Source organism: Geotrypetes seraphini, chromosome 8 (genome assembly GCF_902459505.1).
Source record: "Geotrypetes seraphini chromosome 8, aGeoSer1.1, whole genome shotgun sequence".
In the NCBI taxonomy this organism is placed as follows: Eukaryota; Metazoa; Chordata; class Amphibia; order Gymnophiona; family Dermophiidae; genus Geotrypetes; species Geotrypetes seraphini.
In genome coordinates, this window is record NC_047091.1 from 93,128,626 (window position 1) to 93,144,099 (window position 15,474).

Consider the following 15,474-nt stretch of genomic DNA (forward strand, 5'->3'; position numbering starts at 1 on the left):
TGTCCAGTTAAATCAATTTCAATAATAGACCCTAAGATTTCAGCACACCTTCTTTTATGTGCATATTCAAATAGTATTTAGATGATAGCATTGAGTTATAGAATTGGCCATACATTAGGCAGGTTGTTTTACAAAAGACCATTTTTTATTCATAAAGCAATACTGTATGCCCTTGAAAATTACCCTTACTGTTGATAACATACAGTTTAATGAAAAATTGAGCAGTGCAGACTTTCATGTAGTTGTGCTAGTTTACTGTGTCAGCTCCCCCTTGTGGCCTGACATGAGAACACAAATTGTAAGTCAGTTCCATAGGATGAAAGGACGTGTATATGATATTCACAAATGTGATTAAAGTAATCCTATATTTAAAAAAATACTAATTTTAAGTTAAAACTTTTTATTAACAATTTTAAATAGAATAATATAAGAACAGAGCATATCATATCACATTACAGTGTGTCATACAAATGAACGCAATCCCCCCTATTCTATATATAGTGACTAGAATGGTGCTTAGCATGGTTCTAGAACAGGGCTGCCCAAGTCCGGTCCTTGAGATCTACTGGCAGGCCAGGCTTTCAGGATATCCACAATGAATATGCATGAGAGAGATTTGCCTGCACTGCCTTCTTGGTATGCAAATCTCTATCATGCATGTTCATTGTGGATATCCTGAAAACCTGGCCCACCAATAGATCTCGAGGACCGGAATTAGGCAGCCCTGTTCTACAAGGTATGCGTACTTTTTATAGAATCACGTGTAGCACTTTTGTGCATTGCATAAGTTAGGCACACCCGACTAGGCCAGCTAAAATCAGGCTTAAATGCCTGTGCCTAAGTTGTGCACATTTCAGGCATATTCTATAAAAATGCACATAACTTTTAGAAATGTCCACGAGCCACCCCAGGCCATAACCCCTTTTCAAATTTGCACACTGCAACTGGTGCATACTTTTTATAGAATTACACTTTCCAAGTTGTGCATATAACTTTTAATTGGTGCCAATTAATGTCAATTATGAAGTGTTAATTGTCAATTTTTGGTGTGGATTAGGCCAATTAATCAAGTTGTGCTATATGCACCGATGTATACACATAACCTTAGGCACCATATATAGAATTTGGGGGAATGTCAATAATCATAAATCTAAGTGTATTAACAGTGAATCTGAATGTACATATTAACAAAGGAGAGTAGAGATGGACCAAACATAGGGTTACTAGATATCTGGGAAAACTCAAATATGTCCTTTTTTTAGATGACTTTCTGGGTGCCCGGATGAATTTTCAAAATCTGTCAGTTTGTCCAGGTTTTGGACAAACTCACCTCTGGAGGGCCTCCGAGCATGCGCAGATGTGATGTGATAATGTCACACGCATACTGCTGTTATAGTATCTGTTACTCTGAAAGTTAGTCAAAAATGTACTAAATATATTTTAATAATTAGTCCAGTAAGAGGATCACCTTATTTCCATTTTCTATCTATAAAGGTTTATCAACACAGCTACAATACTACTTTATCCTACAGCAAATAAATATAAGAAATAGACATTTTTTTCTACCTTTGTCATCTCTGGTTTCTGCTTTCCTCATCTTCTCGTCACCCTTTCCATATGGCATCTGCCCTCTTTCTATGCTCTTCCAGAAAAAGTATGCCCCCCTTTCATCTCTCCCTCCCCATTGGTCTGGCGTCCATCTTCTTCCCTTCTGTCCTCTCCCCCCATGGTTTGGCATCTCTGTATCCTTCCCTTCCATCTCTCCCTCTCCCCTCCCTCCCTCCCTCAGATCTAGTATCTCTATTTCCTTCCTCCTTTTCTCTCCCAGATCTGGTGTCTCGGTCTTCTCCCCCTCCCCCTAATGCTCTGGCATCTCTATATTCACCTTCCTTCCTCCCTTCCCCATAATCTGATATCTTTCTCTTTCTCTCTCTCCTCTCCTTTTCTTGTCTTCCCCGGTCTTCCTTCTCAATTTATTTCCTTCCTCTGTCTAGATTAAATTCTTACTATCCAGTCCTCAATTTCCCTCTTTTCACTGTGTCTACCTACAGTTTGCCACCTCTTTCCTTCATCCCCCTCCAGTATCTCACTAACTATATCCTCTTCCCTCCATCCAGCATGTGCCTTTTATCTTTATCCCCTCCTTCTATTCTGTTTCTCTAGTCCTTCCATCCAGCATCTACCCCCTTCTCTCTCTATTTCCATCCAGCATCTACCCCCCTTTTCTCTTCCATCCCCACTTCTGTTCAGCAACTACTCTCCTCTCTCCCCCCTCCCCACTAACATCCAATGTCTGTCCTCCTACTCTCTCTCCATTGACCCCCACTTCCATCAGCATCTTCCCCCTTTCTCCCTCTTCACCACATTTCCATCAGCATCTCCTCCCTCTTTCTCCCTCCACTCCCAATTCCATCTAGTATACTTCCCCTTCTCTTCTTTTGCCCAACTTCCATCAGCATCTGCCCCCTCTCCCTCCATCTGAATTTCACCCAGTATCTTGTCCCCTTCTCTCTCTCCCTCCACTCCACTTGCATCAGCATCTGCCTCTTCTCTCACCCTTCATCCCACTTCCATCCAGCATCTGCCCCCTCTCTCTCCTTCTACTCCAATTCCATCCAGTATCCTGCCCCCCTCTCCCCCTCCACCCCACTTCCATCAGCATGTTCCCTCTCTCTCTCCCTTTACCCCACTTCTCTCCAGCATCTGCCCCTCTTTCTCCCTTCATCCCAGTTTTACCCAGTATCCTGTCCCCTTCTCTCTCTCCCTCTACCACCCTTCCAAACAGTATTCTGCTCCATTCTCTCCTGAACTAGCAGCAGCAGCAGCAGCAGTGGAAGTAAACATAAATGCAGCCATTGTGGGACGTTCATGCACCCTCTCATGGCTGCCGGCTCTGCTCTGGAAGAAGGAGGTGATGTCGGTTGGGGGGAGGGAATGTTCTTCAATGACTGCATTTAAGTTTACTAACTTCTAGCTTTGGAAAGCAGCAGCATCAGAGAAGGGCGAGAGGTGCCAGTGTGCTAGCTGCAGTCCCATAGTACTTGCACCCGGGGTGGACCGCCCTCTCTCTCCCCCCCTTGGTATACTACTTTGGAACAGGTTTGTCTTAAGTTGTTTGTGTAATTTTGTCTCCCTTTTTTGCAGAGGCAGGCAACAGATACAGATGGCTACACTCCTGAGCCAGTTCGATGTAAGTTTCCCATTTAAAGCAGAAGTTGGCAAATTTGGTCTTCAGGTAGCACAGAGAGGTCTACTGTTTTTTTTTTTACTTAAGACATCTTACTTTAGGGCTTCCCAAACTTGTCCTGGTGACACACGTTCTGACAGGTCTTCAGGTTATCCAGAATGAGGATGCATAAGACAAATTTACATAGACTGAGGCTTCAGTGTATGCAAAATAAATCTCATGTATATTCACACATTGGCATTCTGCAAACAAGACTGGTTGTGAAGATGTCACAAGGACAGGTTTGTGAGCCCTGCCTTACTAGCTGCTGACTGTTTTTGCAGTGATAGAGTTGGAGGAATATTATTATCTTTCCAGATTCTATATAAGGTGCCAAAAAAACTGGCATGGACAAAAACCATGCTTAGTGATATTCTTTAAACCATAGATAAAGTTAGGCGCTTAGGCTTGGATTCTCTAACCAGTGCCATTGTTGATGACCACCTTAAAAGCAGACACCGTTCGCATGTCAATCACTGGTTATATAATTGCGCCTCCGGCAAAGGTAGGCACCAGAAATGTAGGTCAAGGTTCTCCATGCCTACATTTCTGCTGTCTATCTTTTATGTGAATAATGCCTAATGCCACATCTAGCATTTGCCATACCCATAGTAGCGTTAGCTATGCTCACAGGGGCATTAGGCATCTTAGGCGCCTACAGAGGTGCAATTCCAGTGCCAATTTTTCAGGCACAGTAGGCATCTTAAAACTCAGTTAAACATTGTTTAAATGGCATTTTTTACTGATCTACCAACACCTTTAAAAATAGCGCTGTTTAGAGAATCTGGGCTCTTAGGGCCTCTTCTATTAAACTGCACTAGCAGTTTCTAGCGTGGGGAGCCATGCTGAATGGCCCGCGCTGCTCCCAACATTCATAGAGTTCCTATGAGCATCGGGAGCAGCGTGGGCCATTCAGCATGGCTCCCTGTGCTAGAAACTGCTAGCGCAGTTTAATAGAAGAGGGAGTTAGTGTCAGGACCCAGGACCAAATTTAGGCACAATCATTTACACCAACTATAACCTGATGTAAATCCCTGCACCTAATTTTGGCACAGATCAGGTGTATTCTATAACAGGTGCAATACACAAAACAACCCATGGTCAATATACAACAGAAGGAAAGTTGGGAAAAGGACAGTACACATCAACCTTGTGATATAACGAAATTTATTTGATACAGCCAAATATCGTAATATAAAACATATAGAGTAACCAAAATATCTATCTTATGGTTCCTTCCAGACCTGACATAGTCCGTGTTCAAGCTCCAAAATGGAAGCCTGCCTCAGGGGTATGGATGGTTATCCAGTAGATGGAGCATATGCACTTAAACATCTAAATCTCAAGGCATTTGATACTCTCGAGAAACCTCAAGGTTGATGTGTACTCTCCCTTTCCCACTTTCCTTCTGTTGTATTCTATAACAGTGCACATAAAGTTTCAGAATATCCACAACCCACCCATGCCCCTCCCATGACCATGCCCCCTTTTCAGTTTTGCACACTAGAATTTATATGCACCTCTTTATAGAATAGATCTAAAAAGTTGTGTAAATTCTAACTAATGCTGATAATTGCTTGTTAGTGGCCAATTGTCAGCACTAATAGGTTCATTAATCAAGTTGTGTGTGCAAACTGGACGCACATCAAATAGAATCTGGGGGTAAGTCTCAAACCTGAACTAGTCTTCACAATTATCTTAGCTCAAACAGGAAGCCTTTCCTACTTCTCCATTTTATGAAGGCCCGACCAAGTCCCCTCACCCCCTCCTGGCCCACTTTGTAGATTTAAAACCACCCCCCAGAACTTGCTATCCCTCAATAATAGACTCAGGGCCTAAGCATAAGAGTTTTTCAAGTCATTCCTAGTCCCCTACACTCCTCTTTTGTTGGTGGCAGCATTATTATAAAGCAGTCCATGGAACAAGAGAAAGGGAGAAAGAATGAGCTATACAATAGGCAGTTACACAAAAGCAAAAGAGCTAAATGTGGTAGGTTACAGACCCAGTAGGTTTCTAGTTCAGGGATTTGCAATAGACTTCTTCATAATGGTATCAGTAACTGGGGATGTGGTCTTTTCTCTTTCATTTTACCAGTGGCAGGGGAGAAGTCGCACATTCTACCCATGGACACCAGTGTGTATGAGAGCCCTTACAGTGACCCTGAGGAGCTGAAGGACCGGAAGCTGTTCTTGAAACGAGATGATCTCATGATCATGGATGAAGTGGAACTCGGTTCAGGGAACTTTGGCTGTGTCAAAAAAGGTGTTTGCAAGTTAAAGAAGTAAGTTGGAGGTGGGCGGGTTATTGTTAAACATAACACCATCATCTCTACATGAATCATAGGTCCCTTTTTTAGATATAATCTAAATCTAGAATTATGATAATTGAGATATGTACTCATGGAGAGGGACTTTGTGTATGTGTGTGTGTGTGTGTGGGGGGGGGTTAGGGGAAATCAGTGATCTACTTCTGTAGATTCAGGAGATTCACTGAAAATGTGGAAGAGTCTTGAAAGGAGTACTCAAATTCTGAGACACACATTGTGAATTTTGAGGCACTAGTAGTTAGAATAATAAGCTGAAAAACAAGATTTCATTCTTCTTTCTACTACTAAAAAGCCTTGTGGTCTTAGAGAAGTTACTTTATCTTCTTTTGCCTCAGGTATCCACTTAGGCCTCAATTCTACCGTGTTTCCCTGAAAATAAGACAGTGTCTTATATTAATTTGGCGCCCAAAAAAGGCACTAGGTCTTATTTTCGGGTAGGGCTTATTTTTTTCTTTAGTTTTAAAATTCTTTATTTATGATTTTTCACCTATTGACAATTTTACAAGTCAAAAAAAGGAAAAGCAGTCTGCAATAGAAAAACATATCAATACATTGTCTACTCATTATTCCCAAAAAGAAACAATGCTTTAAATTGCAGATTGTAGCTAGTCCACCATATATGGAAGAGAAGCTGAAATTTAACAACATCAATAAAAGAAAATAAGGTAAACTAAAGATGAGACTATCCAGGTCCCGAACTTGGCTTTACTAAGCTAATAATCGGTAACATAACTCAAGAACTAACAGTGAGTTGTCCTTTAGTGGAAAAAAAAATCTGGATAGTTGCTGCGGCTCATAAAAAACATACCTGTTTTCCTTAAACACCAAAACACATTTACAAGGATACTTCAGAACAAAGTTTGCTCCCAATTGAAGAACCTGAGGTCTCACAATCAAAAACTACTTTCTTCTCCTTTGGATAGGATGAGATACATCTGGATACGTTCTTATCACAGTGGATAAAAAGGGAACATCTTTCTGTTTTAAAAACAGTTTGAGCATCCATTCCCTTTCAGAGTTTAGAGCAAATTGTACCAAAAGTGTAGACGCAACCTGAACCTCTGCATCCGGCTTCTCCAGGAAATTAAATACATCCAAACTATCAGCAGATAAGTTCTGCTGATAAGGACTTTGAGACTTAATTCGTCTAAGTAAATAATATACTTTGGAGAGAGGGGGATGCGAGGTCTCTGGTACTTTCAAAACTTCATTCAAATATCTTTTAAACATAGCTAGTGCAGTTGTCGGAAATATTTTTGGAAGGTTAATAATCCGAAGATTACACCTCCTGATAGAATTCTCCATCATTTCTTGTATAAAATGCAAACTTGCACTATCTCTGACCCAAGTCAAAGCTTGTGTCTCCAAAGTTTTTATCCTGGTTTCCATATCATCCGATTTATTTTCCAAGCTGATTATTTTAGACTTCAATTCCAGGTTTTCAAAAAGCACTGTAGTACACTTTAAAGATAACGGTTCTATCTGATTTCCCAAAGACATTTGTAGGCCAGAAATTGCCTCCCAGAAAGTCTCCATATTAAAGACCTTAGGTCTCCGTAAAGGAGCAAGCTCAGTTCTGGGCCCTATCATGGAAACAACAGTACCTCTTGCTGCAGTATCAATCGCTGAAATAGGCATCAGGTTTCCTTGAGCTTGTTCTGATCTCCCCGCTCTGTTGGTAACTGAAGCCCCTCCTGGCTCCGTTCAGGGACAATCAATCCACCTTGTTGGATTAACAGGAGAGCGTCCTGAGTCGGTTCAGCCGACAGCTACAGGATGAGTAGGTGGGCTCCGTTCATCCGGGGACAGTGTGGCTCCCTCAAAGGAGAATTTGCATGCTTCAGCCTGCAAGCTCACTCCAGCCGAGGCAAAATCCACCGGCTGTGTCATTTGGGCTCCCCGCTCCACAAAGAGATCCATCGGACCGGTCTGTGTAACCACTGACTCCTCTGGGAAAACCCGATGCTTTGATTTGACCTTCATCATTTAGGCAGCAGGGAAATTGTTCAAAAAAGGCTGCGCTGGCGTTCCCCTGCAGACCTCAAGCCTCCATCTTGGTTTAGCTCCTCCCCCGCTTATTTTTTTCATGTACATGATCATCTCTCCCTTACTCTCCTTCACCCCAGTTCTTCCTCTTTGTTTCCCCCCACATGTGCAACATCTGTCCTCCCCTGTCATCCATCCCCTTGTGCCTTTCCTCTGCAGCATCTTTCTATCTCTCCATCCCTCCCATCCCCCTGTGCAGCAGAACCCTTGCCCAGGTTCCATCCTTCCCTCCCTCCCATCCCTCGTGCAGCAGAATTCTTTGCCCAGCTTTCATCCTTTCCTCCCTCCCATCCCCCTGTGCAGCAGACCCCTTTGCCCAGTTTCCATCCTTCCTTCCCTCCCATCCCCGTGTGCAGCAGAACCCTTGCCTAGCTTCCATTCTTCCTTTCCTCTCATCCCCATGTGCAGAAGAACCCTTGTCCAGCTTCCATCATTCCCTCCCTCCCTCCCATACCTCATTCAACAGAACCATTGAGCACCCGCCGCCGCACCCGCCATGCAGCCAAACTACCGATGACCCGCCATCCTTCCCTCCCAACCTATTCCCGCCGACCATGGCCATAAATACCTTGCTGCAGAGGAGCGTCGGGCCAGCAGCACTCACAGGCTGCTTTGCGGCCTTCTTGCTGGGGCCGTCTGTGTTCTGGGAGGGGGCTGATATGCACGGATGGGGAGAAGGACCTTGGGGTGATAGTGTACGAATATCTAAAGGTGAAAAAACAGTGCAACAAGGCAGTGGCTGCTGCTAGAAGGATGCTGGGCTGCATAAAGAGAGGTATAACCAGTAGAAGAATGAAGGTATTGATGCCCCTGTACAAGTCATTGGAGAAGCCCCACTTGGAGTATTATGTTCATTTTTGGAGACCGTATTTGGTGAAGGACACAAAAAGGGCTTGAAGCGGTCCATAGGAGGGCAACAAAAATGATAGGAAGTTTGCAACAAAAGACGTATGAGGAGAGACTGGAAGACCTGAATATGTATGCCTTAGAGCAGGGGTGTCAAAGTCGGTTCTCAAGGGCTGCAATACAGTCGGATTTTCAGGATTTCCCCAATGAATATGCAAGAGATCTATTTACATGCACTGCTTTCATTGTATGCTAATAGATCTCATACATATTCATTGGGGAAATCCTGAAAACCTGACTGGATTGCAGCCCTTGAGAACCGACTTTGACGCCTGTGCCTTAGAGGAAAGGAGGGATAGGGGGGGATATGATTCAGATGTTCAAATACTTGAAAGGTATTAACGTAGAACAAAATCTTTTCCAGAGAAAGGAAAATGGTAAGACCAGAGGATATAATTTGAGGTTGAGGGGTGGGAGACTCAAGAGCAATGAGGGTGGTGGATGCTTGAACTGTGCTCCCGAGAAAGGTGGGGATGGGCGGACCCGCTATGCCTAAGGTGTGATTGGTCCAGGCTTCTAGAGCCTGGGCCAATCAGGCCTTAGGCTTCGCGGGATGGGCCGGGAAAGGGCGGGCCCGCCTTATTTTGATGAGGCGGGCCTGTCGGCTGGATGGGCAAGACCCGTCTGGCCAGCAATTAAAGGTTAATTTGGGGGGGGGGGAGGTTTGGGGGCTGTTAGCACGGGGGGGGGCATCTTCCGGCAGGAGGGATTGGGCACCCTCCTGCTGGTGATCGGTAGTGTCGGGAGGGGCATCTTCCGGCAGGAAGGTTTGGGCACCCTCCTGCTGGCAATCGGACAGGCGGCCGTGGCCGCTATACTTATAGCAGCAGAGAGATCCCTTGCCACGATAAGTATAGCAGCCGCGTCTACTCTAACCCGATTTTGTAACCAGCGAGAAGACCACAAAGCAGCCTGTGAGTGCTGCTGGCCCGACGCTCCTCTGCAGTAAGGTATTTTTGGTCGTGGTCAGCAGGGATCGGTTGGGAGGGAAGGAAGGAGGATCAGTGGAGGTTCGACTGTGTGGCGGGGGCTGGGGAAGAGCAGCTGACTATGACTAGGGCTTATTTTCGGGGGTAGGGCTTATATTAAGTCCTACCCCAAAAATCATGGTAGAACTTATTTTCGGGGAAATATGGTATATAGGTTGTCTAAATAATTGATACCGATTAGTGTGGTGCTAAGCGCGATTCTATAAAAGTTAGGCACACCGTACAGAATCATGCTTAGCACTACCTAAGCAGAGTTAGGAATCGCTAGGCGTCCTGATTATTAGTTGTACCATATTCAGGATTTTCTTGGCCTAAATGCTTGCGCCTAAGTTAAGTGTACAACAGAGCCTAAATCAAAAACAGAGATCTAATGTGAAAGTATGCCCACGATCCACCACCAAACGTTGCCCACTTTTAGGTAGGTGCTTTGGACTAGGTGCCTACTTTATATGGAATTGTGTTTTTCGAGTTAGGCGCCTAACTTTCAATTATGTCCAATTAGCTATATTTTGATGAGATATGTTTCACTATTTTTGAATACAATTTTTGAAGGGAATATAAACAGAACTAAAGACATTAGAATTTATAATAGGAAAAATATAGAATTTAAATGATATATGAAAATGGGGAGGTTTTTGCCAATGACTTGAGCAGGAGCATTTTGTGGTTTGCCATGCTTGACTCCTGATTGAGTGCAAATTCTAGTTCTGAAGCTTTTCCCACCTCAGAGGAGAAATTGATGTCAGATTTACGTATATTTACGTACACTGTGCCACAGGTGGCCATTTTTTTTGATCCTATGCATTTTTGACTGCAGAAGCGTTTTTTTGTTTTTGGACCATCTCATCAATATTAGTTGAATATTGGGGTCCAAGTCCTGATTTCATTTATGCTAGCGTTGCATCTACAATGCAGAAGACTCCTAATGCAGGCTGATGTGGCCAAAACATGTACATGTTGAATCATTGATTGAAATAAAGGAAATCGCAAAACATACAAGCTCACTTGTTTTTATTGGACATCTCCACTGTTTGTTTGGTCATGTCTGTGTTCTTGTCATCCCTTACTCATTGATATTTTCAGTACATGAAGAAGAGCCCTTTTAATGAAACTTGACATATGTGAAAAGATTCATCTTACTTTGTAACTGCATGTTCTATTCCTAATTATATCCATCATATTGATTTGTACATTGATACCTTTCTTTTTGGCATTATGTTCAAGTTGTTTACATCTAATAACTCTGTAATTTGAGTACAATGAGCCTTTCTTTCCAACTTTCAACTGGGATGGTTGCATCACTTGTTTCCACATCTCTTTTACCTCCCTTTCCTCCCCACTCGCAAGGAAGCAGATTGATGTTGCCATCAAAGTACTGAAGAGTGAAAATGAGAAAGCCGTGAAGGACGAAATGATGAAGGAAGCAAAGATTATGTATCAACTGGACAATCCATACATTGTGCGCATGATCGGGGTTTGTGATGCTGAGAATCTGATGTTGGTCATGGAGATTGCATCTGGAGGGCCACTCCACAAGTTCCTGACCACCAAAAAGTGAGTTCTATAAGGCACCAACAATATACACAGCAATAAAGAATACAATTTGTCAGGCGAATACATTGTTACAAGAAACAAAATAGAGGTACTGTGTCATATCCTAAAGGCACTGCAATCTAGTTAGCACACAACAGCAGCATGAAAGACACCAACAGGCATAATGTAAAACAAGAAGTAATATATGATAGTTACTATCTTGTTGTAACAGAGAAAATACGTAATAGTGTCAATAAAGAACTATAATTAGCGGGGTCAATATTCAGCCCACCTTCAAAAAGATATAAACAGGATGGAGTCAATCCAGAAGAAAGCTACTAAAAATGGTCGGTGGTCTTCATCATAAGGCATATGGGAACAGACTTAAAGATCTCAATATGTGTACTTTGGAGGAAAGGCACCTTCAGGGGAGATATGATAGAGACATTTAAATACCTATGTGGCATAAAATGCACATGAAAAAGTTTCTTTCATTTAAAAGGAAGCTCCAGAATGAAGGGGCTTAGAATGAAGTTAAGAGGTGATAGGCTCAGGAGTAATCTAAGGGAATACATTTTTACAGAAAAGATGGTAGATGCGTGGAATAATCTCCCGGTAGAGGTGATGGAGACAAAGATTGTGTCTGAATCAAGAAAGCATGGGATAGGCACATGGGATCTCTTAGGGAGAGGAGAAGATAGTGGATGCTGCAGATTGGCAGACAGGTGTGCCATTTATCAGCCATGATGTTTCTATGTTTCTATACTCAGTGCCAGCCATATCCAACTATCGACACTGATTCTCCAGATATTCAATGGCTCTTGAAAGTTATCCTTCCACTGAAATTCAATGACAGTACGTGGATATTCATAGCAGAGGCCTTAGGCATCATGGCCACTCGGAGTCTTAGACCTCCTTCCCGGTACATTCTGGGATATAGTGGAAGTGGCCTAAACTCCCATGGGTGGGGCCTCAAGTTATTTGGCCAATAGGAGTCTTAGGCCCCACCGGATGTACTGGGAAGAGGGCCTAAGTCTCCGATTTGCCAGGTGCCTAAGGCTCCTCCTGTGGGAGGAGCCTTAGGCATCTGAGCCAATCAGGGCCTTATGCCCCTCCCCAGTTCATCCTAGAATGCACCGGGAAATGGAAGGCCGCCATTTTGGAGTGGCGGGTCTGCTGGCCAGAGGGTGTAAACATTCCCCGGCTGGAGTTTCTTTTAGAAAGGTACGAGGGTGTGTATGGTGGGAGCTTAGAGGTACCAGGGGATTTACAGATTTGGGGGGTCTGGAGGGGGTGTTGCTGGTTAGTGGAGGGGGGAAGTTCCGGGGGGATTGAGGACAGGAGGGAGTGGGTTTCCCTCCTGCCCAGCTGCATTGGGTGGGTTTGGGGGCAGGAAAGAGTGGGCATCCCTCCTGCCAGGGTATATTGGTGTGTGGGGGGGGGGGGGGGGTCCGGCAGGAGGGAGTGTGCATCCATCCTGCCAGCTGATTTTAGGGGGGAGGGGTTTCCCTGCAGCAGCCACTCAGCTAATTGTGGCAGGTGGATTCCCTTGCTGTGATCAGCTCAGTGGCTGCACCTATTTAAATCTAGGCCAGCATTTTGCTGGCCTAAATTTCAGGCATTTGTTGCGGCCCTAGGATCGCTTAATCTTACCCAAGGCCACTTCCAGACGAAACCACACCCACGTTCGGCCTTGGGTGAGCTTAAGTGTCCTAATGCATCTCCCTCAACCGCGACAAATGCCTACAGTGTAAGCGGCCTGCCTTGGTTAAAAAAAAAAAGTGTGTCCCGATTGGCTGATAGACAGCAGTACATGCCTACCGCTGCCTACAATTGGGACACCCGCTTTCTAAGCACACTTAGGCGGCACTAAGTGTGATTCTATAATTGGCACCTAACTTTTATAGAATTGTGCTGAGCACTGCACTAGTCGGTGCTGCTGTTTTTTAGGTGACATATATAGAATTGGATCCATAAAAGTCTATACCACTATAAAAGTGGACTATTGTCCAAGAGACTATCAAAAAAACAATAGTAAGGTATCAGGAGGCACACCTGGAAGCAGCCATGAAACACTGATGGAAAATTACAGGATTACAGTTTCCATAATAATAAAAATAATAACAACAACAACAGTTTATATACCGCAGGACCGTTAAGTTCTATGCAGTTTACAAAGATTAAAAGATGCTACAAATTGAGTAGAATTAACAAAGTTTAAAGGTAGTGATTAACAGCTCAAGAGATCAGTTATTGTGGAGTAAGATTGTCGAGGTCAGTTACCTAAATATTTCAGGAACAGATATGTCCATAGTCCATTTCTCATCTGACTAATAGACCTATAGAGATGCTGAAATCTTTTCTCCTCTATTTTTGAAGATGATATGCAGTGGATATCTGGTGTACTTTATAGGAAAAACTTCTATTTTCTCTATTACCATTTCTGCCTTACTATTAAAATGTTTTTGGTCCTATTTCAGTAGTCACAATTCTTCAATAACTACAGTTAGGTTTCCCATTTGTTTTAATTCTAGCAGTGCCATATATAGGTCTAGCCTCTGTATTATTTTTTTCTGTTTGACAAGCCAGTTTTCTGCTAGGATGCTTGTGTTGGATTTGTAGCAGAGTTCTGAGAGCGCTAGTAGACAGATCACAGTCTAGGTTTTCTATCTGAGCTGCAGAAACACCATGCAGAAAGTTGTGCTCAGTTTCTCTCTGGAAGTGTTAGGGAGAGAAAGAACCATGCATCGAAATGGGTTCATAGACAACCCCGCGAAAGACAAAGGCGCGCGCCGACAACTGAGCGCAAGACGGAGGTGCGCGCCGAAGAAAATTACAGTTTTTAGGGGCTCCGACGTGGGGGTTTGTTGGGGAGCCCCCCCAGTTTACTTAATAGAGATTGCGCCGGCATTGTGGGGGGTTTGGGGGGTTGTAACCCTCCACATTTTACTGTAAACTTAACTTTTTCCCTAAAAACAGGGAAAAAGTGAAGTTTTCAGAAAAATGTGGAGGGTTACAACCCCCCACACCCCCCACAACGCGGCGTGATCTCTACACCCCCCCCCCCCCCGTCGGAGCCGTAAAAACTATAATTTTCTACGGTGCGCACCTCCGCGCTGCGCTCAATTGTCTGCGCGTGCCTTTGTCCCGGCGCGCTTTTGACCTGACACCATCGAAATGTCCCTCAGCCCCCTAGTGGACTCATAAGAAAACCAGACAAGGGAACAAAAGGCTCCCTGCTAGGCTTAATGGACAGGATGGAATGGAGAGAGACTAGCTGACTCTTATCTGATATTTCATATTAACCATTAAAGAACAGTTTTCAAAGTGTTTCACCTATTTTCGTCAGCTTGTCAAAATCTGCTCACCTTGAATGCAGCTACAAATCTGCACACCCTCATACAAATAGAAAGCATATCTGTAGTGATTGCAGAGCTGTAGCTATTGAAATGGGAGCAAAAATATTTTAATAGTAAGGCAAAAAGTAACAAAAGAGAAAAAAAAAGAATGTTTTTGCTTACAAGGTGCACCAGATATCCACTGCATACCATCTTCAAAAATAGAAGGGGAAAGGGCTCAGACTTTGTAGCTCAAATGGTAAGATGACTAAATGGACTACAGAAACTAATCATTGGCCATAAGAGCTCCTCAGCATTTGGATATTGTTAAAAATATAAATTAAATGGTTTTGGGCACTGTATTCGTGATATTGACATAACATGGAAGGACATTGCTGAGGAATTTTTCTGAGCAATGATTAAAGTCTACATAGTCCATTTAATGGTCTGACCACTGGAACTAAAGAGAGTCTGAGATCTTTTATCCTCCATTTTTGAAGATGCCCATCCTAACAGGGGATATCTGGTATACCTTGTAGGCAAAACTGCTTTTTTCTTTGTAATAATAGGAAACCAATGTCTATCTGATGGCATAAGTGGTTGATGTTTCTTCTGTCTCCTCTTTTGGTTTCTTTCCCTCTTCTTTGCTCTCGGGGCTCAGAGACCAGGTAACAGTGAGTAATATAGCTGAACTCATGCACCAGGTAGCCGTGGGGATGAAGTACCTGGAAGAGAAGAACTTTGTCCACAGAGACCTGGCAGCCCGCAACGTGTTGCTCGTCAATCAACATTACGCCAAGATCAGTGATTTTGGGCTCTCCAAGGCTCTGGCTGCTGATGACAGCTACTATAAGGTAAAGGTCTCCAGTGCTCTGCTGCTCTTGATTGAAAAAGAAGAAAATATACAAATTGTTTTTATAATTACTTGGGGTAATATTCAGCTAGAGACTGTGAGTGTTTTTAAATGCTGACTGATGCAGGCCAGATTAGACCCAGATATTCAATGCTGAGTCATGTGCGGGCATTGGCGAAGTGGTTAAAGCTACAGTCTCAGCACCCTGAGTCTCAGCTGTTACTTGTAACCCTGGGCAAGTCACTTAATCCCCTTAT

The 15,474-nt window shown here is 43.6% G+C and overlaps 1 protein-coding gene across 1 annotated transcript in view; it reads left to right on the plus strand.

Annotated features, from left to right (window-relative positions):
* The window catches only part of LOC117365392 (tyrosine-protein kinase ZAP-70), a 128,515-nt gene that overhangs the window by 47,349 nt on the left and 65,692 nt on the right, over positions 1–15,474 (plus strand). Inside the window, exons 9-12 of the mRNA XM_033955789.1 lie at positions 3,145–3,190; positions 5,321–5,507; positions 10,841–11,047; positions 15,026–15,218. Coding sequence (XP_033811680.1) covers positions 3,145–3,190; positions 5,321–5,507; positions 10,841–11,047; positions 15,026–15,218 — 633 coding nt within the window. The remainder of the gene's footprint in view (positions 1–3,144; positions 3,191–5,320; positions 5,508–10,840; positions 11,048–15,025; positions 15,219–15,474) is intronic.